The sequence below is a fragment of the Dendronephthya gigantea genome, unplaced genomic scaffold (genome assembly GCF_004324835.1).
Source record: "Dendronephthya gigantea isolate DGI-Jeju-01 unplaced genomic scaffold, DenGig_1.0 000000F, whole genome shotgun sequence".
Lineage (NCBI taxonomy): Eukaryota > Metazoa > Cnidaria > Anthozoa > Malacalcyonacea > Nephtheidae > Dendronephthya > Dendronephthya gigantea.
This window is the reverse complement of record NW_021163010.1, coordinates 6730825-6758439: the sequence shown is the minus strand read 5'-3', so window position 1 is coordinate 6758439 and position 27615 is coordinate 6730825. Positions and strand designations below refer to the sequence as shown.

The window sequence follows — 27615 nt, the reverse complement described above, 5'->3', positions numbered from 1 at the left end:
CATAATCCATTTGACAACAATACAAAAATTGTAACGCGAGACGAAAATTGAAATTTTGTGCATCAAAACATATTTATTACCGTTCAGTTTCTTCGCAATTCTTATATTTCGACTCCATTTATATCTTTGATTGTTATTCTTTCTAGTCGAAACTTTGTAATTAGCTATGTTCAATTATATACTCTTACATAAATCTGAAACCGAAATAAAGAATATTCCACGAAATGCAAAGTATAGTTTCGAACTTTCGATCAAGAAATGGATATTTTCTTGGCTTCATATCGCCTGGTTTTTCCTAGTGAAGAAAGCCGTACGTCCAATCAAAAGCAATCTACGACACATTTTTACTATACAGAAAAAATTTACGTCCGATCAAATTACATAAGGTTGATTCACGATCATTTTTGTGCATGCATAAATGTCAACTATATAAAAAATAAAAAATGATGTCATAACGCCTATTCCATGTCTGCTTAACTAAATGGTTAAATGCACACGTTTAGGTTGAAGCGCATTACATGCCAGATTTTGGCCCTAAATATAAGGATATTAATTTGTTTTAGGATTTCAATTGTTCCCGTATTTTGATATCTCATGCATGCATGGTACAAAGTTTCACAGACGAAATAGATGGCAGATGTACATTTTACCAGAATACATTGCGGTCGGAAATCGTTTAAAAAAGTGAACTGACGTTTTTTAAAAGACAGGCATAAAACAGGAAATTATTTTCTTCGCTGTGTTAAAATTTCACGTCATTAGGAGTTTTTCTTGCCATCTTTTTTCAGTCAATCATTTTTAATGTCCGCAATGCATTATGGTAAAATGTATATGCCGCCATCTTTTTCGTTACGGTGAATTTCAGAAGTTTGACTTGATTGGATTTTCAAAACCCACGTAATTCTTTAATTAAGCACAGCGTCCCTCAATTCTCCGGACCGTACGAAGCCTGCCAGTTCGTGCAAGTTCAATTCCTCTAGATGACATGCAAGTATTTCTCGGCTGAAATCCGATTTTTCATTGATCATAACCAAACATTTTTCAGCCTTTTTTCTTGGTTCTGGATAATTAACATTGTCCTTAAACAAATTCTCGAAGTCTCCCCTAGGAATGTTTTCCAATGCCGACAGTTCTTCCCACCTCATGACAATTCCTTTAGACAATCGCGTAATCTCACGCCTGTTTAATTTCATTCCAAAAATCGATCTTTTATCTATATTGAAATAAAAATATTCAAAATAACAAAATTTCGTGCCATTTTCCCCTGTAATTTGATTGGATAGTTACACTGAAATACTAAAACTGATTGGTTATTGTGGTGCAGAGCTTCAATCTTATTGGCTAATAAATGATGTGATTATATATGCTCAAAAATAGTGCGATTTGAGAATTAATCACCGACTATTTTTAACCATGCAATGAGATTGCAAGAAACACCACTGATTTCAAAATGAATATAATGAAAGTGGTAATCGATTTATAAACCCTAAATTGCGTAAACAAATTGCCCCATGTTGCTGTCAATACCATTTAGCTATACTTTTTATCACCAGAATGGGTTAAGAGGCTGGGATATTGGCAAATTATTCGTAGTGTTTCAATTTTCTTACCTTCTACTGTGCGGTTCTGAAAAAAGAAGACAGCTCATATTTAGTTATTTACCTATAGCTCGTAAATTATTCTACTGATAAGGTTTGTTCAGACTTTATGGAATATATAGTAATGCGTTCTGTTGATCGAATGAAAGATTGAAATTTTTTTCCAAATACCGAACACAAAAAATGATTGTAGTCATTTTACTCATTTGGCCACTATTTGGCGTGGCGCAATCGAGCGCAGAAGACAAATACGAAAACACACTCAGAGAAGATAGACACAAAGGTTAAAGGGGTTTAAAAGAATAACAAAAATGGGAAAATAAAAGACCTTAAAGTCTAACTCGTGGAATATGGAAGAGAGGTTTGATGAATATACAACCGCATTAATTGGCAGTCAGAACAGTAATGAGGCCCAATATAAATATAATAATTTTACAAACATGATTTATAGGGAAGTGCTTAGAGCACTTCAAGAGCACTTATGGTCAATATGAGCAAGTGCTAACAAGGAGGAATTTCGTTTTCAACAAATCTGCATGTTTGTTTACATTTTTCAGGCAGAGCCAATCAGAATCCTAAATTCTTAATACCGAAAGTGAGTAGTCATGATTTATGCATTCTGATTGGCTTACTGAAAATGTAAACAAACATGCTGAATGGTCTAAAACGAAATTCACCCTTGTTGCAAGTGCTCCGAGTGGATAATTTATGAGCATATTATGAGCAAGCGCGCTCAAGACATTTAGAAATATACGAATGAGCAAACGTTAGCGGGAACGAGGGCAGAGTAGCTAATAAGCAAATAAATCTCACCCCATCATTAATCGCATCTTCAAACGGAAACATGTTCACAATTAACCTTCGATCCTCCAAAAATTTTATAATAATCTAAACAGTGAAACAAAAAAGCGGTTAATCGCAGGATAAATCATATGCATTCACGTGGCTCAAATATAGCAACTTTTTCTGGTGTATATTATTACATTCTCATGTACAAATAGAAATTTACCTCAATTAAACACGATCGACATGCATATATATCATATGCAAATAATTTTCATCTATCTTATGAGTTCAATTATACGCTCTGCCTTTACTGCTCAAAATCTACACGGTCTATTCCAAAAACCTAATCCTATTATTTCAGTATGCAATTATGTTCCCGGTTAATAAGAAGAAAGCAAGGTGAAAACTGACCTTCCAGTTCCTGGATGTGGATCTGTACGTGCTGGCGTTTCCAAACATATACAGCGCACATTGAGCCCTCGAAATTGCCACGCATATTCGATTTTGTTCATTAAGAAACCCGATCTTATCTTCTTTATTGCTGCGAACCAAAGACAGTAGGATCACTTTGTTCTCATTGCCCTGAAACATGTACATAATACAAATTATATATGGCACAGAAGATACGTAAGCAAGTTAAATCGACGTATTAATTGAATATTACATGCATGTTTTTCAAAATACATATGAAATATTGTGACCATTTGATGACTGTTTTATTAATAATCATATATAATATAGCTAATCTACTTTTTTGTTATAAGCGTCGCCCACGTTTTACTTTTTTAAAAGTAAAGATCTTTTAACGAAAATTTAAAAATGTTTGAATTTTTTTCGTTAAAAGATCTTAATAAATTCCGGTGGGAAAAGCAAATGGTACAAGGTATTTGCATATAGACGTATGGCGAAAACAAAAGCACTGAGTTTGGCGCGAAAATAACGCCAATCTTGTACTTACTCATAGTCGCACTCATAGTCACTATATATAGTCAATGGCCTAGCCAGCCTGACGATTTTGAGCTAGTTATTATAATCATTCATGTCTTTAGTAGAAATCTATTGTTTTCACAGTCAGTGAACACCAAAATATTAGCATAGCGGGACAAATCGACAGGCTGGCTACGCTACTGACTATATAGTAAACCTTATTACTGTGTACTACAATTGCGTGTCAACGTTTTGACAGCACCAACATTTCAAAATCCAACATACCTGGAAACTGTCCACAGTTGTAATAGAAATATCTCTCAATTTAGGATAATACTCTTGAGACGTATCCAACGACTTTCTTTTGAATGCAGCTTTCATCTTTTCAACCTATAAAACGGAAATATGATAAGTATACTGTATATAAAGGTTTTAGGTTGACACATTAGAGAAACATCAGATTCTTCAACGTTTCGTATGTTACTGAAAATTTCGTAAGGGTGAAATTAAGGGTCGTTATATTTTTTTATCAATTGTAGATATATTATAACGGTCGACGAGTTAACGTAAGTTAACAATTATTCGCCGAAGGCGAGGTGAATAATTGTTTTAGTATAATTGCAAAGGTGATTTCTTGAAAAAACGAATCTGTTTTATAAATACATGTTTTACAAACGTAAACAGATATCTCGACAGTTCTACGGCGATTCAAGTAAAACTAATGTTTTCGCAAAATAAAGTTGAAAAGCGTTTTACAAAGTAGCTTTTACCTTGGAAATAATTTTATACTTAATTTCTTTATACTTAATTTTTTTACTTAATTCTCACTTATTATATTTTATCTGTCAGTTGTCACTTTGGCTAAAACAACTCGGCGCCACTTTTGAAAAATCTGTTTCCAAAGACAGATCACGACTACGCCGTAGAGATTTTTTGTAATATATTACATAAAATATAGTCTATAGTAAGATAATGATTAAGTTTGATTAGGAATGATTCATTTTGATTAAATTGTCAATCGACTAAGACTATATGTAATCGGTCGTTACCTGAAGAGTGGATCTCTACAGCTGTCTCTGAATTTAAACAATTGCTGATATAGGTCCTCGCTATATCACTCTCTGACTAACGACTAAAAACAAATCTACCGTACATGCGTTTTGTTACTTGTAATTGGAACCGACATCCTGTTCATGCTATCGTCAATCATGTATGTTAATCAATGATATAAATCAAGGTGTAATCAAGTTATAAGTTAGGCTGACTGAAACAAAATCCAATAATAAATAACCTTTCTAATAATACTAAAAAAATAATCACTTCTTGATTCAGTTATAGACAAACTTGTAGTAAAGGTCTGATTCCGCGGGCGCTTTTTCTCGTTTGGTTTTTTTATTAAGTCGTAATACCACTCATATAAATTATTTCTGCTTGATTGCCTTTAATTTATGATCAAGAAAAAGCGAAATATTTCGCATTTCACCTGTGGGATTAGGACTTGAGAATTCCGAATAAGATTAACATATTGCATGCACTTCGCCCCAAAATTTTAGTTTTAGTGGTAGCGGTATCAAAAGTGATAGGCGAGAAGTCGCTGCCTCTGGTCTATTACACAAAATCCTGCTGTCTGTGTGCATGCTAACAGTTCAAATATACCTGGCCACTGTAAGCGCAAAGGACTGTGACGTGGTAAGGATTGTAATTGTTCTTCATCAAATACTCAGCAACTTCCAAGACCATGCTGATTTCTTGTGGGTTCCACAAACTGTTGGATCCTTTCATTCGTTTTTCTGTTGATTGGTGTTTCACGAAGAGTAGGCTATGTCCAACACAATCTGGTGGATTGTTACCGCTCGTTTTCTGTGGGTAAGAAATAGAAAATTTGTCCCTCAATTGCGTTGAAACAAGTCGTTCTATAAAGCACTCATGTGACTTACCTTTTCGTTTGTTTTCAAATCCTTGTAAATATTCAGCGAGCGAAGAAGATCGGCAATATCATCTCGCATTCGGCACTGTTTATCAAGCATCTGGTAATCCAGCTTGTAGTTTATCAATCTTTCAAACATAGAGCAGTCAAGGTTCCGTTTTTTCAATTGGTAACAATTTAAACGAGGCTTAAGTTGTTTCTGATCTCCTAACATAACCAGGTGCTGGATGGTGGGTGGGAGGACAGCAAGCAACTGGCCCTCTATTATTTCTGCAGCTTCTTCCACGATTACTGCACAAGGTTTAAGTTGATCTAAAATAACGTGTAACTAGTATAATTACGACGGTGTATATAAAAAATTCTGGTTACTGATTGGTCAAGTGACCTCAGGCTCTACTATCACGCAAAAACCACCGATTCCCATTTTGCATTGTAAGGTATCTATCAAATTTAAGTGAGGTATCTAGAAATTAGGTAAGGTATCTACATTTAATGGACGTTGATGAGGGGGTTGGTACTGTCATCTGTGGCCACGCAATATGATTCGTTATACACCACGTGTAAAAAGAACAAAATATTCGATTCGTCAAATAAAGAATTTTAACCCCCCACTTTTTCTTTCGTTTTCCCATTATAGGAAATTACTGTTGCAATTTGAGCATTGGATCAGATTTCTTCCTTCCACGTCTCTCCTTTAATTACACGTGACATCTCTAAAAAAGAACTTACACTTACCTAATATGTGTAATCACACTTACCTAATAAGTGTAATCACACTTACCTATAAGTGTAATCACACTTACCTAATAAGTGTAATCGAAGTGCAGCCCCGGTGACGGTCATACCAATTACGTCGTATTCTTTTAATGTGTTAACTGTACTGTCGTCTAAGTAATCCTGATGGAGCTTTGCGTTCTGAAATGGAGTTTGATCATTATTAGTACGTGCATGTTAGCAAAAGAAAACAAGTGTGTGCATGTAGCTACATGCAACTGCGGAGATAAATTGAAATTTATTGTGATGATTTTTGTAATGGCCCGTTTACACGTGCATGCAATTTTCGTCCTTTGGTAGATGTGAACGAGTGACTATAGATAGGAATGCTCTGATATATAACAGATTTTATATTTGAACATCTGTAACTAATTCACGCGTTCACGTCTATCAAAAGAAGAAATTCTCACATAAAATCGCAACAATAATTGCAAGTGTAAACATGATGTAAAAATGCGCACTTACATCTTCGTAGGATCTAACGGCTTTGCCAAATTCACGGACTATTTCCCGTTGTAGGAAGCAAATAAAATTTACACGTTCGTCATCATCCAATTCCCACAAATTAAGATATTCGTAAACGTCTTCCTCTTCGTCTGAAAAATGTTTGGCAATGCTGGTTATCGCAGGATATATATAGTAGTCTATGATTATATTTTTTGAGTCAGAATGAAGTAGAAAAGGTAACCCCACAAGTATATATTAGAAATGAAGTAGAAATAGAAATAACTAAGTTGTTCATGTAATTGTTTCACCACTGAATAAACTGGCTCCAAGTCTCCCTGACTCGCTCCAATTGTATATTGACAGATCTATATCCTGTGATGCATTTGCATATACAACACCTGCAGGTAAGCTACCATATTACACACACTACACTGCCTTTACAACCAACATCATCAGTACAATAGCTACCTTCATAGTTTTCCCACACAAATGGGATGTATACGTCTGGGATCAAATCTCCATCATCACCACAGTCCTCAGTTTTGTTTGGTATTTCATAATCGTCTTTAGGACAGTCACCTTCCAAAGCGTTTTGCTCTCTTTCTTGCGCTGCGACTTTTGAGTCAATTGCATAATGTAAATCTGAATCATCTTTTGTTGGCGACGAGGAAACACTAAATATATATTCAACTATAAGCGTCAATAAATTATTTCTACGGACTTTTATGCGCTTTTGAGTAAAATAGGCTGCATCGCCTGCATGCACACAACATATTAAACGATTTCAAAAATCAATACTTCACCCGGTTTCCAGTATGGCAAGAAAACACAGCAAAATGTGGTTTACCTGTTTTTTACATGGAATTGATGAGATTCTGGAACAACTTTTGTGTGATTCTTAAACCTTTCTTGAATTTTGTCTCTGGGCAGCCATATTTTTAAACTTTTCCTCACAAGTGCTACAAATATAACACTACGGTACGTCAAATTTATTGCATGGCGTTATACCGTGATCATGCCTTTTCGTATGAACAGGGAAGATCGACAATGTTCGTCAAATAATCGGAATAATAGTGATATTATTGTTGTTAAGTTTTTACCGTTATCGCTACCGCTTCATTCAGATAAGTCACGTTACTAATGAAATATACGAACCTTTCAACCGTTCGTTTGGAGCAGTGTTTGGCTTCCATTTTGATAAAAGATCGTCGATCTCACGTTGATTGACATTAATTTCGTCTGGATTCAAAAGTGACGTAATATTATTCCTCGACGCTGCCTATAAGTGCGTCAGAAATAAGATAAAAATTCAAACTCCGGAAATGTTTCACATGTCATAAAGACGGCCATCTCCATGAGTGGTGTGAGAGCAAATAAGGTGTGAAAACCATGATGATGCTTGCGAAAATCGTCTTACGTTTCCTGCTACGGTGCTCTGTTGTATATATAGCTCTCTCTAGTTTGATGGCGATAATCCGCAATTACAAGCTTGATCATACCCCCGGAAAACAAGAGTTGTCCCTTTTGCGACGTTTCCGGTCAATTAAATCTTAGAAATTTGTAATGTCCAAATTGATAGACAATCATCCAGATGAAATCAAAGTGAAATATTAAAGAAGTGCAATAAAAAAGATATATAATATTTACCTGGAAGAATGATCTTATGGAAAAGATAGGATTTGATAAACATTTGAATAAAATTCTTAGTTTAAACTGCGATTTTCGTTTCATTTCTTGGACTTTTTGGTCATTTTGCTGCAGTTTTCTATCAATTCCCTTTCTCACCTATAAGCGAAAACAATGCATATATTTCATGGGCATGCGATAGAATTGACAGTTAAAGTAAGAATACTGTCGTTATACTTTTTAGCAAATGCAAAAATAGAGAAAAAATAAGACAGCAATTTCTAGCAGTTCCTCCTTATCTAAAAAACGAACGGGATCGATCCCTAAAATATCGGGTGGAAATTGTCTGTCCCTGCAAATGATTAGCTATGTTTTAGTTGAATAATTAGCTATAATTTAGGCATATCTCACATTTCTAAGATTTATTCCCTCAAGCTTTTCGTTACCGTTCTCATTCGTCCTTCCAATTCGAACCATTTTTGTTGTATATTCGAGGGATGCCATCAGGAAATGATCCAAAGCCAAATTTTTGTAGGTCATAACCTAAAAAATGTTAGCTAGCTGGTCGTCAAAATTCGGATATTAGGGACCTTAAGCACGTAGGACGAGAACACGACGACGGCTATATCAATACAATGGGTCATTGAAAATAAATGAATGATTTAAGACCGCTAAACGTCGTTTTTCACTTCTCGCGTAGAACGTTTGCATTTCGGGACCCAGTGAGCGCTACCTCGAATTAGTCTCTATAATATAGAATTGTCCCTAACAGTGGCGTCGCCAGGTTGTTCAGATTGGGGAGGATGAGGCAAACACCAAAGGCGCGAGACCTCTAGGAGGATTAGGGGCCATCCCCCCCCCAAAAAAATTTTATTTCTAAAGCCCCTAAAACGCTATTTCCCGCATTTTCAGGCAAGTTTTATTACAATCTGAAAGCACGGCAATTTTTGTTATAAACAAACAGTTTTTTTTCTGTTGTTGGCATCTTAATGTGTCGCCAACAAGAGTATCCAACTCAATCTTATCTGTAATGACTCTTTCTATGCTGATATGTCACTAATGTTATTCTTTACGTACAATGATGAATTAAAGTAATGTTGATTCGAAAATAATTTATTTATTTACACGGCTGTTGGAAATTACAATCATTGTACCCCCCCCCCCACTTTTCTCTTAAAATTGAGAAAAATCTCAGAAGTGGTCTGGGGGACAGTTCCCCCCCTAGCGAGGCCACTGGTCCCTAAGCGTAACCACGATTTTTTCAACGTCTTATCTCACTAAATTGGTACAATTGATAATATGCAACAACCGCTTTGCCATGGCATTTTATTTAGAGGAGTATTTCAGCCGCGTCGTCGTCGTTTTGCCGCCCTACACGGTTTTAGATTTTAGATAGTATACGGTTTAACTAAATTTCTTTTTTTCCTTCTCATTGCTGAAAATGTATGTGGAACATACATGCATAGTAATAATAATAAAAATAAAATATAATAAAATAATAATTACCAAAATTGGACCTCCGTAACGCTGATGAACTCCCAAAGAAAGCATCAAACGTAGAATCTTTACACCCAGGAAAGATTTGCCTGTACCTGGGGGACCCTAAACAACACAATAGTAATAGTAAGTAATTATAATATTTAATCAGGAAACTTTTTCATGTTACATGATTTTCAAAAAGGACCTGAATATACATAGTTCTTCAAATCAACCAGGGTATTTACACTATATTATATATATTAAATGCCACAGTGAGGCGAACAATATTTATATAAATAAAGAAAAAGAGAAAAATGTACGAAATAACTCATGTTTAATGGTCACGTGATTGATTGATATTTATTTATTTGTATACATAGAGATCAGATTTTCTTCTACGAGAATCAGTTTCAGATCTTTTCAAGATCGATTTACTCATTGAAGAACAGATATTATCCTTTATCGCTATAGTTTAAATTCTTTGATTACTTCTCCCAATTTAAAAATTTAGAGAAAAATAAGATCAGATTTTCTTTTACGTATAATCAGTGGAGCGAAAAAACAAATGGGAAAAACCAAAAACAAAAGATTAGTGAATTTTTTACTCTTTAAAGTTGTAGCGGTCTTCCTTCCTTTGCCTGCCTTTTATCAAATTTGATACAGTATGTATTCATTATAACTTACCTGAATTAATGACACTCTATGTTGCAAAAAGTTCTCAATGCCCTTCATTTGAGATTCATCCAGTAGACGTTTTGTTGATTCCGCTTCCAGGTATTTGAACTGTTCAAAGGGGTTAAGTTGATTTTCTTCAGGAAATGAGAAACCGTCATTGCTTGGCTTTTCAAATATAGTGCTCCAATCACATTCCTTTTTCGGATCACATGACATTGTATATTCAGGTGGTGAAGACTTTCTTCCAAAAACCAGTTCATCAGCAAGAGGCATGTTACCTATATAAAAAGGTGGTGACGTACTTGTTGCTAGATTAGCTATAAACGGCAGCCAATCAGAATGCAGCATTTTGCAATAGCACTCGACAAAGTTTTTGTTAATGCATCTTAGAATGTTCATTTTGTCAAAATCGGGACATCCTGTAGCTATATAAAAACTTTCCAGCAGCAGCAGTATACGCAGGGTAAACATATTAATTAACAATAACACGAACAAACAACCAAGGGGTTTATGAAAGTTTTGTTCTTAAACGTGCACAAATCAGATTTTTAAAACTCTTTTTAACGACAAGATTAAACTTTTGACCATCGAAGAAGTTGCAATGTGTAGGCTGATATATGAAACAATCGTCGAATTCGGTGCATGATTGTGATATTAGGAATGATTAATGTACTGATACCATAGAAATTAATAATATACTGATATCACAAAAACCTCATCCAGTGATTGTTTATTATACTTTATTTCACGTCTACTATTTCCTTAAAGTTCGCGTGGTATTCATGCTAATTGTATTATTATTATTGTAGTATTACTAGGCACGCATTGTTATGGTTTTGGATTTCCGTGTTCTTATTCCATTCCGTCATATTGCCGCAAGCGCATGCAGAAGACACCCTGGTCAAAAACAAGGCATACTGAAGTCGAATACTATAATCGGGTCGAATTATTCACGCAAAAATTATTCTCTGTTCCTTTACAAAATTGATGGAAGTAGGAAAACTCTGGATAAATATTAGAAAAATGTAAAATACCAAATTAATTTGCTTACCTTCTTCATCACTTTCATATATCTCTTTTAGGCGTTTCATACAAGGACCGAAAGCGGGGTAAAACGTTGGGCTTTCTGCCATTAGAGCATGGTCTCCTGAAATTTTTGCAAAAAGAAGACTGTTGCTACTCAGAGATTTCCTAACCTAAATAAGTTTCAACAGTTTTTGAATAAGTTTTTTCTAATTTCAAGCAATAAAGCTGTGAAGCAAAACGTTTAGCCTCCTCCGCAGGCATCTCTTATTAGATATTAGCTGTGTCATGGAAGGCGAGGAAAAAAGTGGAATTTTTTTTCTCACTCCCCCGACACAGCTAACCCAAGCCAAATATGAATGCCTAATATAAATACAAAAGAGATGCCTGCGGAGGAGGCTATAAAACGTCCTTGTTGAAAACAAATTTCAAGAAAAGGTGGGATGTGATAATACATGCATGTGATACCTTCTGTAATCAGTTACCTTTATTAGTTATTGCTGACAATTCTAACAGAACGTCGAGGTTTTCATCCTTATTTCGGTCAGAACACAATCTTACAGAAACTGTCCTATAGCAGTAATAAAATTAATATAGAAATTTACCACTAGCTTTTTTCGTGAAAAGGACCCAAAGAAAAAATAAATGGTGATAGAACGGTAGTTAGCAATTAGAGAAGACGAAGACGAACCGAGACGAAGTCATTAAGGGTTTTTTCAGTGGTGTTCACCTAGCCTAAGGCGATCGATCTGTTAAGACCAATCTGTTATCAACTTTTTTACATACATAAATAGATCCTCGTCCTCGAGTTTAACAGCGATTTAAAGAAAAAGATGTTTTATGCGTAAATAAATTTAAATGAATACTGTTCTTTTTACCCCGAAGTTTTTTTAACCACTTTTTTCGCTACTTTTGCTGCTTTACAGGTGCAGCATTTTCTTCAAAATAACTGATTTCTTCATCGGTCTCTTTGAAAAAAGACCTCGCCGCCATGTTGAAAAATATCCTTTGAAATTATATTAAACATCATTATTCGTCTTACTTTTTGTGTGAATGTTGTTGACATTCAGATTTCACCACCGTAGCCCATATTAAATTGTCAAAGCTCTTATTCAGTGAGATGCACATTAAGCTGCCGTAGAGTATTTTATGAGATGCATTTTCTTCTTCATCTTCCTCTTCCGAGCTGGAAATAGTAATAACTAGTAATTCTTTTTACTTGTATAAAGGGACTTGAAAGGGAATATAAAACTGTATAAATTATTATGCCCGGGACGGCGTGAAATTTGGAATTGTTTCGTTTTATCATACGCGAAAAGCTGTTCACCATCAGATTCTATATAAACACACCGTTCTAAATATGGTAAAAAGTGGAAAAGATTACTCAAATATTCTTGTATACCTGGTCTTCTCATCTTCATAGTTGTATTCCTCACTGTTTAACTCAAGCAGGACTTGTGTTTCACATGTTGTTGATCTCAACGTTATTCTTTTAAAATAAAAATTAGTTATTAGAGTGCGAGTTATTAGGAATTACTGATGAATTACATCTTCGATATACGGACTGAGAAATTGCAAGTTCAAAAAGCGGTCAATACATGTACAGGATGGCTCAAGAAAAACGATATCCTAATTTTAACATCATTGTCCTAACGCATTGGGTCGAACGGTTTAATCTTTATATAGCGCAAGAAAGAGAAGTTCTTGGCTGTCTCGAATCATTAATAATTCATGAATGAACAAATTATTCAATCAGAGCTTCTTAATTGAACCACGTGGTGAAATTAGATGTCCCAGCAATGTACCGAGTAAAAATATATCATATTCTTAAACTTTTTCATGGTGTGGAGGAATTTTGAAAGAGAAATGTAGAATCAAATTCCAAGAGTGAACGGCAAGGGACACAAAAAAATGCATCTATATATGATTTTTACTTGTATATTTTCATTTTCCGTGGATCGTAATTCCCATTTTGAAAATCTTGTATGCCAGTACACAAATCTCTTTGAAACATTCCTCGCGGAGTAAAGAAAAATTTATATCCAAATACTGCTCGACGCTGTCGTATGGTTTGTCATGTTTGATTGGTTGCAGACTTTCGAAATCAAATTCTATATAAAAGTAAAAAAATAACACATGCAAGGATAAACATAAAATTACAAAGCCGCATATGCATGTATATGAATAAAAATAATTTGATAACATACCGGAACATATTTCCTTCTTTGTTGGAATAATCGGCAATTCATTCCACGCACAATTAGTGGGGTCTACATCCTGATATCCTGGTACTGCTTTTGCCAATAACGTAGCAAGATGAACCAAGTATTCTACGTCAGAACATGTTGAATTTTCCTCTGGGTTTTCGTCGCCAATGCTGTTTACATGCATTTTTCTGGCTAGATATTTGGCCACCTTTAATATTTTGGTTGCGGTTTGTGGGGAGTGCTCCATCATGATTTCGAGAAGTGACTTTAAAACGTTAATATCTTCACTAAAAATATGATGGTTATACCTCCATGAGTTTAGTTTTAAAGGATTACATGCATAATAATTATTTAGCGGCTTGAATTTTTATATATATGTAGCCTATCTATATATATTCATGCATGAGTCAGAATTTGAAAAAACCGTACCAACTGCTTGGTGAACTTTCATAAATTATTTTTCCGTGATATTTGTATAGCTAAGCGTGATGTAGAATAATAATAATAATATATAGTATACTATATATAGCGTAATGTTTTCATGCCTAACATAACTTATTACCCAGGGTTCTTCAAAATAGTAGATCTCGATCGACTTTTTAAGTTTGTTAAAAAACCTTATAACGATGCAACTAAGTATTCCACATATATAGTCTCTTAAAATTTAGAAAATACTGTTGCTTTTAGCGTTCAGTCTGCAAATGACCGACGGTCGAATCGTCGCGACGCAGCTATATAGTTACGTTCGCTAGTTCGCGTATAATATATAATAATATATACGTTAAAGAATGATTATCGGTTGTTTCAAAACATACTCAAGAGACCACATACCTCTCACTCTCATTCTCACCATGATTTTCTATGAATCCTGGCAACGCGATAAAAAACATCGATGAAGAAAGATCTCGCAAAAACTCTTTACAGGATGGCTCGCTTTTTTTTGACAACTTTTTTGACAGTGATAAAGATAAATTCAAAACATCTCGTACACATTGCTCATCTTCAAAAAGCTCTTCGTCATTCTTTATACTATTCCAAATTCCTATGCATCTGCAACGCACATCAAAATTAATAATCTAGATACATAAAATTGCATGATTTTTCTTTGTTAGCTACTTCGTTTTGCAGCCATAGTTTCCACGAGTAATCGTTTATGGAAGGGTACAAGTCAAAACTTCAATAATATTTAGAACAGCTACAAATTTATGATATATACCTTGTTCTCAGAATGTTATAAACATGCAAACAAGACTCTCCTTCATTAAGATCGTCCAACAGGCTGGTGATAAAGTCAGCTTTAGCTTCTCGATTTTCACCCGAGGATGGTCCTGTAGACCTGTATAGTAAAGGATTGCAAATTTGAATTAAGTAAAAATTTTGATTTGAAAGTGTTTTAGTATGAAACTTTCACCTTATTATACAATTTGAATTGCGTAATTTGTTAATTAATAAGAATTAAGAAATGTTGCAATTTTTTAGTGCATGTTTTTCACATAATTATTTCTTATATGCAAAGATGCGTGATGTATGTTGTAGTATTGGAATTACTCTCCATGCAACGGGAATCGAACCCGTCTCTATAACAACCTCGCAAGCCAGACTTTCTATAATGCCATGTTATGAAATATGGTTTCTGCATATACAAAAAAAGATGTTCAGATAATTTTTACACATTAAGCTGTATAGAGAACATCAACGTACTAAATTATATTACTATAAACTTACATTACTTATACTTATATGTTGTGACTTTAAGCACATGCAAAGCGCATCGTATATCGTTAGTAGAAACCAAGGGCATGAGCTCATTGTATTGCCATCTGAAACCCTATATATAGTCTCGCTGTAAAACAACTGCTCATATTTGACCGAAAAATTGGCAGTAGTATATTTAATTTTCCAATTTATATACGGAAATCTTTCGAATATCATCCCTTTGGGAAATATAGCGCAAAATACCGCGCTTACTTCGTGGGTACATTTGTTAGCTGAATTATATTACAGTTCGTATACTATATCTATATCTATATATATATATAGTATACTGTAATATAATTCTGCTAACAAATGTACCCACGAAGTAAGCGAAGTATATATATATATATATATATATATATATATATATATTATATATATATATATATATATATATATATATATATTTATATATAATTTATATAGGTATACGTACTTTAATATTTGAACACTGTCATTCTGTACGTCTCTAGATCTAAACGAAGTACCCTCAACGACTTTAACTTCATCCCCGGGATAAATAAGCTCGTAGGAACACGGAATATTGTGGCAGTGAATTTCTTTCTCGTCCTTGCAATTTTGAATCACCCAAAATGATTTCTCGCATTTACAAGTGACATACCATACCGCGTTCTGTTCATCGGATTCCAGCGACCCATGGGTCTTCGCCGCAGAACTTCGCCTGCCTTTATTTGGAGATTTACCAAAAAATTCATCTAAGGCTACTTCGTCAACACCGTTCTTGAAATTCAAGCCTTCTTTACTACTTAATTTAGTCTTCAGTTCTTTGTTGAAGTCCTTTGCCAAATCGAAAGTCGGGTTTTGCACGTCTCGCATTTTTTCTTTCCAAAAATTGATGGCATATCGATATCTGAGTTTGTATGAATGCCCGGGAACTGGCAGCTTTATTCCATTATCAAACTGTATCAAAGTGTTTTTGATGCGCCTTTTTATTTCCTTACGATCACTTTCTACACAGTGCCGAAGTTTGCTCTCGATTAGTTCCAGAAGATTTCCAGAATCTGAAGACTGACTTTCTAACATGATTTAGATACTATAGCCTTGGCGACACAAAGCTTTGCAAAGCAGAGGCAAAACTAGCAGCCGGGTTTCTTTAGGATTTCGAGCAATGAGTCGAATTTGCTACATACTTATATTACATACAACCACAATACAACGATAACGAAAACACAAGTTGCAATCGATATGAAACAATAACAACGCTTTGGGTTCCCGGTACTTCACCTCATTTCTTAGAAAAACGTTGAGCCCGCAAACTTTAAGTCACCTGACGCTCATCCACTTAGCTCAAAAGACGACTTATATAAAAAATATAAATTAAGTTTTGATTCGAATTCGTTGTAAAGGTGCCAAATTCTCGATTTGTGCTCCGCAATAAGATAACCGTAGATTCGACCGTATTTACGAGTTACGACATTGTCTGCTTTTATCAAGTTACTAAATTCACTGCACGGCTAAAAAGGCATATTTGATACAATTTTTGAATGAAACTTCTATGTTTCCTAACCTTGTTTCCCCCAAAAAACGCATATCGAAAAATAACTCGACTCCAGGCTTTTATACAGGATTTCAAAAAATTCGGTATAGTGAAGGTTATTATAAAATTAATAACACGGATATAACGTGTGTTTTGATTGGTCAAAGCCCGTATTTGGATGAGGCCATCCAAGCACGGAAATTTAATTCGCGTATGGAATTAATTTGGAACACCACGTTCAGTTGTATTGTATAAAACAATTACTTAATGGTTTCCGTCTAATGGATCCTCGCCTTCTACTCGTGTTTCAGGCGTTTTCTTAACTCTCGCAACTTTCCCATGTGTTTGGATCAGGCCATCCAAACACGGACACCATCTGCATCTATTTCTAGTTTAATAGTTCTATTTTCGGATGGAATTTCTGTTATACATTTGAAATGATTTGTATAATATCAATTGAATTTATGCATTAAGGGGCAGAATAGGGCTACCTTTCCGTTATTTGCCATTTCTCGACTAGTAATAACAATTTGGATGTATAGTTTTAGCATTGACTTGACATACATAATACAACTATGAGCAGATCGACATGTTACCACGGCTGTTCTTTACATCCGCTTACAGTGAAGCTGTGAAGGTACGCAAGATCTAGGGTCAAAACCTGAGAAAGTATACAACGCAAACATTTCAACTCAGGATATCAACTCATATCTTGGCAATGATCCTTTGGTAAAATTTTATTATATGACGAAAGCAGAAATGTCTTGAAATTTGAGAATTATATTTGAATTCCGTTCCTTCCTATATTTCGACGGAAAAATTGTAAACAAATAGATCTTTTCGGTAATTACGTCACAACATTTTAACAACACAACGTTTTAAATTTAGAACCACCTTAAATGAAATGGATTTCAAGTTTTACTCTCACGAGCCACGTGCAAAGATACAAAGCATCCTTCTTCAACACATGTATGAAATTCAAATTCGTTTTGACCATGCAATAAATGTGGAAATAAGCCATAACACGAGAACGAGGCTGAGGGGCCAAGACCGCGAGCCTTGTTCCCGCGTTATGGCTTATTTCCATACTTATTAGTCAAAATGAAAAATTATTCTTCATGCACGGTTATAGAAGGATGTTTTACATATTTGCACATAGCTTGTGAGAGTAAAACTTGAAATCCATCTCATTTAAGGTGGTTCTAATTTTAAAACGATAATGTTGTGACTGTATTTACCGAAAAGGTCTATTGCCGCCACAATATACACACGACACTATTACACAGTTGTGAAGAAACTCGTACGTCCAATCAAATTGCATAAAACTGATTATTTACTGAGTGATTTTTATTTCATTTTTTTGAATGTGCATAAATTTCAGTATACGTAAAATGAACAAGACGCCTGTTCTGGCGTTAACTCCGGCGCACGTGCCAGTCTTCAATATAGAGCTTCTGAACATAAACAATGCAGTTCATATTCGCATTTAGACGCCTTGCGAACCTAAATGTTCCATCGCGAAATTCAGAAGCACATCGTACTTTAAAAAGTATAGAAGTTCAATTGTTCAAAAATGTAAATAAACCGCATAATACATTCGCTTTGTCTTACACTTTGCCTTTGGAATTCGCGCTTATATAGTTATATTAAATCTTCAATCCTGTGCAAACTACGACGAGTCAAAGCGCCCATACACGACCACATCATCTTGTTAAACGGCGAAATAGCAGCGATATTACTAAAATAGGACCAGAATCTACACGTATTAAATATATTCTTACCCCAATTCAGTCTAAACTTAATCGAAAAGCATGAAAAGAACGGTTTATTTGTTCCTCTTGGAGGAATTGCCGTATCATGCGAGCGAAATCGAATCGCGCATCGGAAAATTAGCCAAAGCTGTGCACCACAACTCTTGGGAGACAAGACTGGGACATAGATAAATCCAATCACATACACATTTTAAATACTAGAATGTTTCGCGCCATTACAGACTTGCGACGACGAAAAATAATAAAAAAAAAAATAAAAAAAAAAAAAACAAAAACAAAACAAAACCGAGGCGAATTTTCAACTCCGTCGCTGACGCCGGAGTAATTACTGTATGCAACAGTATGGCTAATACAAATTACTGTATACAACTACTTGCAATTGAACAGTGTTTATATGTGTTACAGTGACATGTCCGCCTGGGGCCGGTTGTTCGAAAGGTGTTTAGCTTAAACGGTGAATAAGTTAAAAATAGAAAACCAAATTATCTATTTATCGAACAACTGAGCTAAAATATTTCGATGTAAAAGGTTTAATTGTCAATGGAAGTACATATTAAATGCATAAGATGCAGGTTAAGTCATTCACAAGACCTATGAGAGTATTTTTAAACTTTGGCTTATCCACCGTTTAAGCTAAACGCCTTTCGAACAACCGGCCCCTGACGTGTTCCTATACTATGAGAGATGTTTACCAAAACTAGTAAAATGAATAATTAATGTAGTGTATTCCGGATAAATAACGACTTACCGCGACTACAATTATCGCCCTAAAAATAAATTATATATAGTTGTGCAGAAAGCGCGTGTTCGTAATTAAATGTTGCAACTCTATTTTTAGAGATTTAAGTATTGTCAGTTAGATTATGGTTAGACAAGCAGCAGAAAGAAAGCGTGCGCCGTGGGGTATACGATCGACGAGACAAACAGATGGTTGAAGCGCCGATGAAGGCAGGCACTTGCAAAAATGTTGAAATTCATCAAATGTTATTCAATAAAAGAGTAAAATACGACATGTCTATAGACTATACCGCCATTTGCAGTTGAGCTTGCGGCTTGCATTTCAAAGTTCAAACGCCGTGAAACGCGTTGTTCCATTGTTTGAAACGGTGCGTTGATTGCTAAGAGCTAAAATTAACTTTTATGGGCGAGTGAAATTGCGTCATGAATTTATTTAGACGCTATATAGTTGGAATATGGTGACGAAAGATTTTCATGATTTTTTTCATCGTCCAACATTGTACGTCCTATCCGCTTTCCTGTACTTGATCATATTGCAATGTGTATTGTCAGGTAAATCAGACAATTCGACATGTGTGAGACATGCAGTCTATAAATTCAGTAATACATTTCCTAGGTATGACATTTCTATTTATAGGAAATGTATATTATCATTTAATTTTAGCCCTCAGCAACAAGGCGTTTCAAACAATGGAACAACGGGTTTGAAATGCAAGCCGCAAGCTCAACTGCAAATTGGCGGTAATATGTGCAGTGCATGGCGCATCCAAACCAAGGTAAGGCAGAATAAACTACTGAAGCTTAATCTCATTCTGCAATCGCATTGGCAGATTTTGATATAAAATATTGTTTGAAAATCCATAGCCATGCAGTATAGTTTGTTATGAAGAATTTTTTCCCCTGTGTAAATTACTTTGAACGATTTAATAAAATGGACCTCTACGACGGATCTACAATGGCATCAAGAAACAAGACACTTTGAAGCAAACCTAAAAACCTCATATATATTCCAAGCTTGTCCACTATTTCCTCTGGTTTCCAGTTTCGTTCGGTTGATAGAAGTGCATCAGTCCAGGCGTCCATTACGACCCTAAAACCCAACTGAAACAAATTTGTTGGTTACATGAAGTAAAAGAAAATTGTTATTCTAGTAATCATATACTAGAAACACATGCATGCAGCAACCCCTCGCTATATGAACTGCATCCTTACCGCGAAGCAAATACGCAATAAACAAAGTAAACACGTACCCCGAAACACTTAAGCTTAAGAATCATTTCTCTTACACCGCTTTGCCTTGAACTGTATTCATGTTTTTCATATTTATCTGGTATCCTTTATCTTGTCTCTTCATATTTTATTTTGCACAAATTTAAAACACTTATACAAAAGAGTTTACAACATTTCTGTCTTAGCCAATGAGAACCTTATTGATTACCAGTCTTTAATCGTTTATCTTTCGCGCATGCGTATTACCGATAAAACGGTCGAACGTCCACCGTTTAGAATTTAGACAACTTTGGATTCCGCTATGTTATCTCACAACACTCCGAGCGGAAATGGTGCCTTCGCGGGCGCTTGCATGGGGATAACTTGCACATAATCGGATCATGTTTAGTAATGTAGATATTCAGTATCACCAATATTATATCACCGATATGTTAAAGCATTCTTTAGTTTTTTAAAAACTAGGTCTCTCAATAACATCGCATTGCCATCTGAAATCCAACAGTTTAGTGGTATAAGACAACTCAATTCGAAGCGCAGGTGATCAAAGAAGTATTTTTATATAGGCAGACAGACAGTATGAATCAGTCCCAAAAGCGTATACTAACCTGCTTTTTTTCCCTCCAACTCGATGCGTCCGAATCCCCACCGCTTTCGTCCAAAACAATAACAAGAAACCCCTCATCATCGAGGGAAGTACGATACATTTTTTCCTCCGCCCGACGGTAAAACGTCCATGCAAAACCTTCTGGCATTTCATGGTCTTTATCGTCAGGAATCGACATTTTATGCTCCGCTGTATCGATTGTGCAATGAGAAAGATAATCCGATAGGATTGCATCTTCTTCTAGACACACCTCATCTTTGTCGGTCACATAACGGGGGCCTAAATGAAAAATATTATTCCTGTTAAACGAAGGTTTACTAAAGTGACATTCTTCGCTCAACCCGGCGAAAGCCTTTGAAACAAATTGTTAAATTGCCATGAAACTGCAATCAATATCGCTAGTGGAAATCAAAACAGCTTGAGGATTAATAAGACGAATCAACGAAAAACCTGTGTGACCCTACCATATGATAAATCGTGGAGGCTGGTGATACACATGCGTGCGTTATTAGACCGCACGTCGTTTTTTTTTTATTCAAATGTGCCTATATTAACAACCAAAATGTTAAAAACGTTATTTGAGTGCATGAAAAGGCCATGCATACGCAGTTTACATGCACCGACGATCTTAGGTGTTATTTTCTTCTTTTGACAAATGTAAAGAAATATGTATAGTTGTGTGTTTTGGAAAGGTCCTTACTGAATCTTGACTTGGATATCCATTCACCCGATCACATACACAAAAAATGAAATTGCATGTAAAATCGCAGTAAACATCTCCTGTGAACTTGCCTTATTAGCTCTAGTCTTTGGTGTTGAAGTTTTATGTCATATTTAACTCTCATCTTGGTATATAATTATATGAACAAAAAAGTTATCACATGCAGCGTTATTTTAAGCCCCGTTTACACTACAGTCAATTTATTGGCACGGCACGGCAAAAATTGGTACCCGTACCCAATTTTATTAGTGTTCAGGCAACCAAAACAAAGGCCGAGCACTGATGAAATGGGTACGGGTACCCATTTTAGCCGTGCCGTGCTAATAAATCGAGTGTAGTGTAAACGGGGCTTTAAGAAACAAACATGCAGCTATACCTCCTCTTAACTTTATTCTGCAGTCATACGGAGAAGCAGGTATCATTATTTCCCCTCGGAGAACTGATGTAGAAGGATAACATAACCAAGCTTTGATGCTTTCATTTCCTCTGAGGACAACTTGTGTTAGAATATTCTTTACTTCCATTGGTGGCTCGTCTTCTGTATCAGACGGTAAGCCTTCCCATACTTTGAATCGCACGTTCCTTCCTATGAAGAAAAATTACTTTCTATCGCTATAATTTATGTAGTTAATTAGTAATATACTTAATGGCAACGTGAATATTCAACTGTTTTCGAAGCCAATAACACATTTATGACATGTTTATCCTATAAATTGGCAACTAGCTATAAATTATATAAATCCGAGAGAAAATCAAATTTTCTTATTTGAAACTATTGACACATGCACATGCGCTTTTAAAGCTTCTATAAACATGTATAGCTAAAATTTCTTCGGCTTTGAGATTTAATATAATTATACACTTATACATATAGAATATACAGTTTTATTATATGACTTTTCAAAATCCCCCATTCTGATTGGTTGATGAGCGGTCCGTAAAAACCCATACCCTGTTATGAAATAAGGTGTGCGATCCACGAAAGAGGGCGGGTGGGTGTTAGATTTCTTGCCTTAAACATGCGAGACTTAGCTCTTTCGAAAACTCGAGACATAATGCAGCTTGTGAGGATATGGGCTACGCAAAAAAGGAAGGCCTGCACATTCATTGGTAGATATTTCGGTGTTGTTGATTTCAACCGTGGCCGTTACTGCATGCATGCACTTTTGGCTAAAATCAATTTGCTATGCATAACCATGCAATTAGATTGCAGGAAACACCGTTCAAAATGAATAATAAATTTTGTAATGGCAGAAATTGGAGATCAAATAGAAAAAAATACCTGTTGGAGTGGTGAAGCCAAAATCATAACGCCACTGTGTGTGATCCAGTTTGAAATCTAGATATTCATCCTCTTCGAACGCATCCTCGTTTATGCGTGATGGATCAACACCCTCTTCAAAAGAAACTCTCCAAAAGGCGTCCCTGTTCTTACCCTTTAACTCATCTTTGTCAGTCATTATCTTCAGGAGACGTCCATTGATAGCCTCTGCTGTCAAGGTTTCCATAGTTTCCTCTATATTGTATGCATGAAAGTTGATTTTATTGGGTAGCTGTTGTTATTTTATTGGTCGTTTATCCGCACGAATAAATAATATATAATATTTTCACACTACCAAGTTCATGAGACAAAGAAATGTTTTTGAAATACATATCAGGTTCCAAACTGTCCCAAAGCAAAATAACGCTCACAAAGAAATAACCTAAGCTAAGCTCCAACCTAAGCTTAAATTTTCACCTACTTATTGTGTTGTTCACCGCCAGGTTATTTCTAACATGCAATCGGTTAAGGGATTTATAATGTTTAACTCTAACATTAATATAGAATAACTCGGAAACTAGAAAACATTCGCGTTGGGAAAAGAAACTGGATAATAACTCGTTCAACTTGCATGAAGTGTGTGACAACATGTTTTTTTTGTAAAAGCGTTTGTATTGAAATTATATAGTGCAGATAGCTTTTATTTAAGAGAATAAACAAGAAAAAATAAACATAACAGCCTATTAGTAAATACACGTAATTAACTAACGAAAAATTGAAGAGTGTTATAGGCTTACCTTCATCAACATTAGAAACAAATACTTTTCCAAAATGGCACCAAAGGTCAATCAACAAGCCCTTTTCATCTTTACATTGCCTTATATTTTGCAATGGTGTCAATAAACGTTCCCTTATTTCTAATACTGTTCGGTCATGGTTAAAATCATTCTAAGAAAAAAACACGAAGTTCATTACGACGTTACCTTTTAATGTTCTTTTTCGATAAATATGCCCCACAGAAAGATGTTACCGCATGCTAATTCCATGCAACAATGCATACAGATCGCGAAGCGCCGCGTACTGACTGTAAACTCGGAGGTAAGGTTCCGCTTGGGCATTTACACCGAAAATGTTAGAACTATGGCCACCCTCTTCTTTGATTTTACTTTAATGACTTTGAATTGCCATTATCACTACGCGCATTGAGAAGTACAAATAACCAAGAGGGAAAAGTCGTGACAAGCCAAAATGAATATTTCCAGTATTTCAGGTTTAAGATATTAATGCCACAACTGTAGCTAAAACGGGTCGCCAACTGATAGGAAGAGCTTTGCCTGTATACCGATCTATACAATACCTCATCGTTAGTTTTGATCCTATATCTCATTCCTTTAATGAAACCATCCAATTTAGGAGGACTAACATCTGATATTAACCGAAATTCTTCTGTTTTTTCTTTGAAGTCGAAGCAAACAAATTTAGTATCGCCACCATATTCATTTCTCTTCTGCCTGTCCTTAATGATGACCTAATAAATTGAATACATAAAGTCGTTTTGGTATTTACGCGGTTAAAGTCTTATACAAAACGTAGTTTAAATAAAAGTATGCATTAATGTACCACGCATTGTTGAATAAGCGTTTCTGCTCTATCACAATTTGCTTGAGGTCCAATAATCTTAATTGGAATTGTGTCTCCTCCAGCGTCTGTTTATAAGCAAGACAAAATGTGATAAAGTAAATATATATTTGTACTGTAATAAAAATATACAATAATGAAATGGAATTTTCAAAAAAATTCCAGTGACTAACTGCAACATTGCTTGTGACTGCAAGAGCGTGCATATACATAGCCAGGCGTAGCCAATGATTTCAGCCGCACAATAATTTACTCAGTTTTGTCGAGGCACGTCATAACGTCATGATCTCAGATCATCTTGATGATGACCGAGATTCATTGATGGAACATACCCTACCTTCTGAAGTTCGACGAGAGGGCACTATGATTTTTGTTTCGGATTTTGTTGCAATATCATCTATGTTCTTATGATCTTTGCCCACAACAATAGTTATATATTTCTTCTGTACCTCGACTATTTTTTGATAATTCCTCTCTTCTTTATTTTCCTTACATTAAAAAGGAACAAACGGTTAGAGGGTTAATGCATAATAACTAATACCATGTGAAAAGAACGTTACATAATGCATGCATATGATGCTAAATGCGGACAAAGTGAGAGAAAATTTCGACTACGCAATTACTAAAATATACTACAAAATGACTGTCAAAGGTAATTATTTTCGTAATACTAATTTCTACTCACTAAACAATCTGTTATGGCCTGCCTTGCTTTTTCACAATCAGATAGCTTGCCAGTCACATGAAAGCCACTTTCATACGCCGTGGATTTCTTAATGTCTGTTTGCGTATCGTGTTTAATGTTTTTAATATTTTCTCCTCCAAATCCTATTATTCGACCCATGTGTTCCTCCGGTACAGGTACAAAAATTGTTGTTGTCTCCGACGACACCTTTCGAGCATAAAAAAGAAGTTTTAAACTTAGAGCCCGTTAGAATGAATAAAATTATCATTATTATTGAAGTTGCACTATGAGAGATTTATTTTATTTCACGGGCATGTGAAAACGATTCCACTATTCATGCAGCATTTGTCTGACTTATATAACAAGTCAATTTGGTCGCGGCCAGCAATACTATATGTTCACACCAAGGGTAAGGAGGTTGTTAGTTTTCTGCCATGTTCTTGCACATATAGAGGTTTAAATTTTGCTTTTTCTTCCAGCTAAAGAATTTTAACTAAAATACGGGGGAAAAGTCAACATTCACAATACAACACGAACTGGACAAAATGTAATGAACTCAGACCTGCTAAGGCTGAAGACCTCAAAATAATTTTACAATAGTAGTTAATTAGAATAAAGATGGGCAGTGGCGTTAATTAGAAGCATCGATAATTGGGGAAGGGGGTATTTATATATTCTCGTTCTGCATGATCAATTTCCTTTGAAATTAATTGTCTTCATAGTCCGTTAACGTGAATATATGAATACAGTCGAAAAAACCTTTACCAAAACCCACCGCCAAATTGTTATCGATGCTTCCCACTTCACGGTAGATAGGGTACGACTGAGCCTACTTACCAGATTGACATGAGATGTAAAAACCACCCTCTCTCACATTCGGCTTGTATTTTGTAATCCTCGTTTGTGTATCGTTTTGGATTTTCTTTATATTTTCTCCTCTAGGTCCAATAATACGACCCATGTGCTCATTTGGTACAGACACAGTGATTGTTATTCTCCTTGACGACATCTTGCAGAAGATAAATATTATTGTTGTAAATTTATAGGACGTTAATATAAAAGGCAGTTCTAGCTAGTAGCATTTGGAGAAGCATCACATACCGATTTTTTACAAAAATTTCATTTCAAATAGTTCATTTTACTTTTGAAATGCCATTCTCACAACTCAATGTAATTCAAACCTGGTCCTTAAAATCCTTTAGATTAAAATGAATAAAATCATTGATTTCAGTTTACGGAATATTGCGTCCGTTGGATAGAGTATATCAGACGTTTATTATATATTATCTGTATTTTTGTAAAAGCGTTTTTGCTTCAGCACAAAAAGTATAATTTTTTCAGAGATATATAAAAAAATACATCTTAACGGTATACGACGTATAAGACGGTATATGACGTTATGACGTCACACGTTGGGCATGACGATTTCACACATGGCAATCAGAGGCTGTGAATTCTTTTAAATAAATAATACAAATTATGCAGTTCCTAAACCAAAAACGAACTTTATTTATTAGCATTAGTTAATCTGCCCCATGTTAATGGAATATGTTACCTCTCTTGGATAAATAAAGGGAGGAAGTATTGACAAATTTAGAGGTACCCTTGACCGCACTTGAGTTTCTCTCTTAAATTATTGCATATACTGTAATGTAAATAATGTAATGTGGTAATGCAATGCATGCGTGTGATATGCATGTATGTGATATGTGTATTTCAATTTTTTAAATGCATGAAACAGCCCCTTGAAAAGCAGGAGTCTACATAGGTACCCTGAAGGCTCGATATTTTAAAACATTTTAAAATTAATAAAAATATATAAATACACTTTTATTTTTTTAAGATGTTTCAAATATGTTTTGCCCTGTAAACTGCTAGAAAACTTGACAGTTATTTTACATACACAGTGTAATAATTAACTTTGACTATTTGTCCTGGATCCTTTTATAAGTGATTATATGTAGGAGTGATTTGTTCACACTAGGGTATGCTACATGTTGTTTAAATTCAATTCAGCGTTGGTCAGAGTTTAATTACAAACCAAAAACTTTTAACTAATAGGAGGAAAAGGAAATAATTATGCTTTAAAACCTCCAAGCGGAGATCATCTAGGCTATACACTTCTTCATTTATGTCTAAAGAATTTTATTCTTTGCAACCATGCATGCACATGAGATTGACATGATAAATGCAAAACAAATTCCTTAAAAATGTGATAAAGTGACAGTAACTTACTAACTGGAA

At 35.1% G+C, this 27615-nt stretch overlaps 2 protein-coding genes across 3 annotated transcripts; both read right to left on the bottom strand.

The window, feature by feature from the left end:
• Positions 1–697: 697 nt before the first annotated feature.
• Positions 698–16434, bottom strand: LOC114523208 (NFX1-type zinc finger-containing protein 1-like). Of its 2 annotated transcripts, XM_028544070.1 has the most exons (25): positions 15661–16434; positions 14686–14805; positions 14301–14519; positions 13470–13756; positions 13197–13373; positions 12665–12751; positions 12305–12448; positions 11748–11833; positions 11291–11386; positions 10249–10517; positions 9592–9687; positions 8497–8628; positions 8107–8244; positions 7615–7738; positions 7307–7418; positions 6928–7133; positions 6478–6608; positions 6042–6153; positions 5249–5550; positions 4968–5171; positions 3597–3701; positions 2796–2966; positions 2412–2486; positions 1611–1626; positions 698–1213 (listed from the first exon to the last, which is right to left on the bottom strand). In XM_028544070.1, the coding sequence occupies exons 5-25, from the start codon at positions 13274–13276 to the stop codon at positions 906–908; spliced, it is 2994 nt and encodes a 997-aa protein (XP_028399871.1). In that variant the 5' UTR covers positions 13277–13373; positions 13470–13756; positions 14301–14519; positions 14686–14805; positions 15661–16434; the 3' UTR covers positions 698–905. The 2 variants fall into 2 exon arrangements, with proteins under 2 accessions (XP_028399871.1, XP_028399879.1); XM_028544078.1 differs by lacking the exons at positions 11748–11833; positions 12305–12448; positions 12665–12751; ... (3 more) ...; positions 14686–14805; positions 15661–16434 and having other exon boundaries at positions 10249–10519; positions 11308–11387.
• Positions 16435–19737: 3303 nt separating this feature from the next.
• Positions 19738–25572, bottom strand: LOC114521994. The gene is made up of 9 exons (XM_028542588.1): positions 25372–25572; positions 25024–25174; positions 24669–24754; positions 24406–24576; positions 23846–23996; positions 23070–23303; positions 22164–22373; positions 21068–21345; positions 19738–20333 (listed from the first exon to the last, which is right to left on the bottom strand). The coding sequence occupies exons 1-9, from the start codon at positions 25528–25530 to the stop codon at positions 20172–20174; spliced, it is 1602 nt and encodes a 533-aa protein (XP_028398389.1). The 5' UTR covers positions 25531–25572; the 3' UTR covers positions 19738–20171.
• Between the last annotated feature and the right edge of the window lie 2043 nt (positions 25573–27615).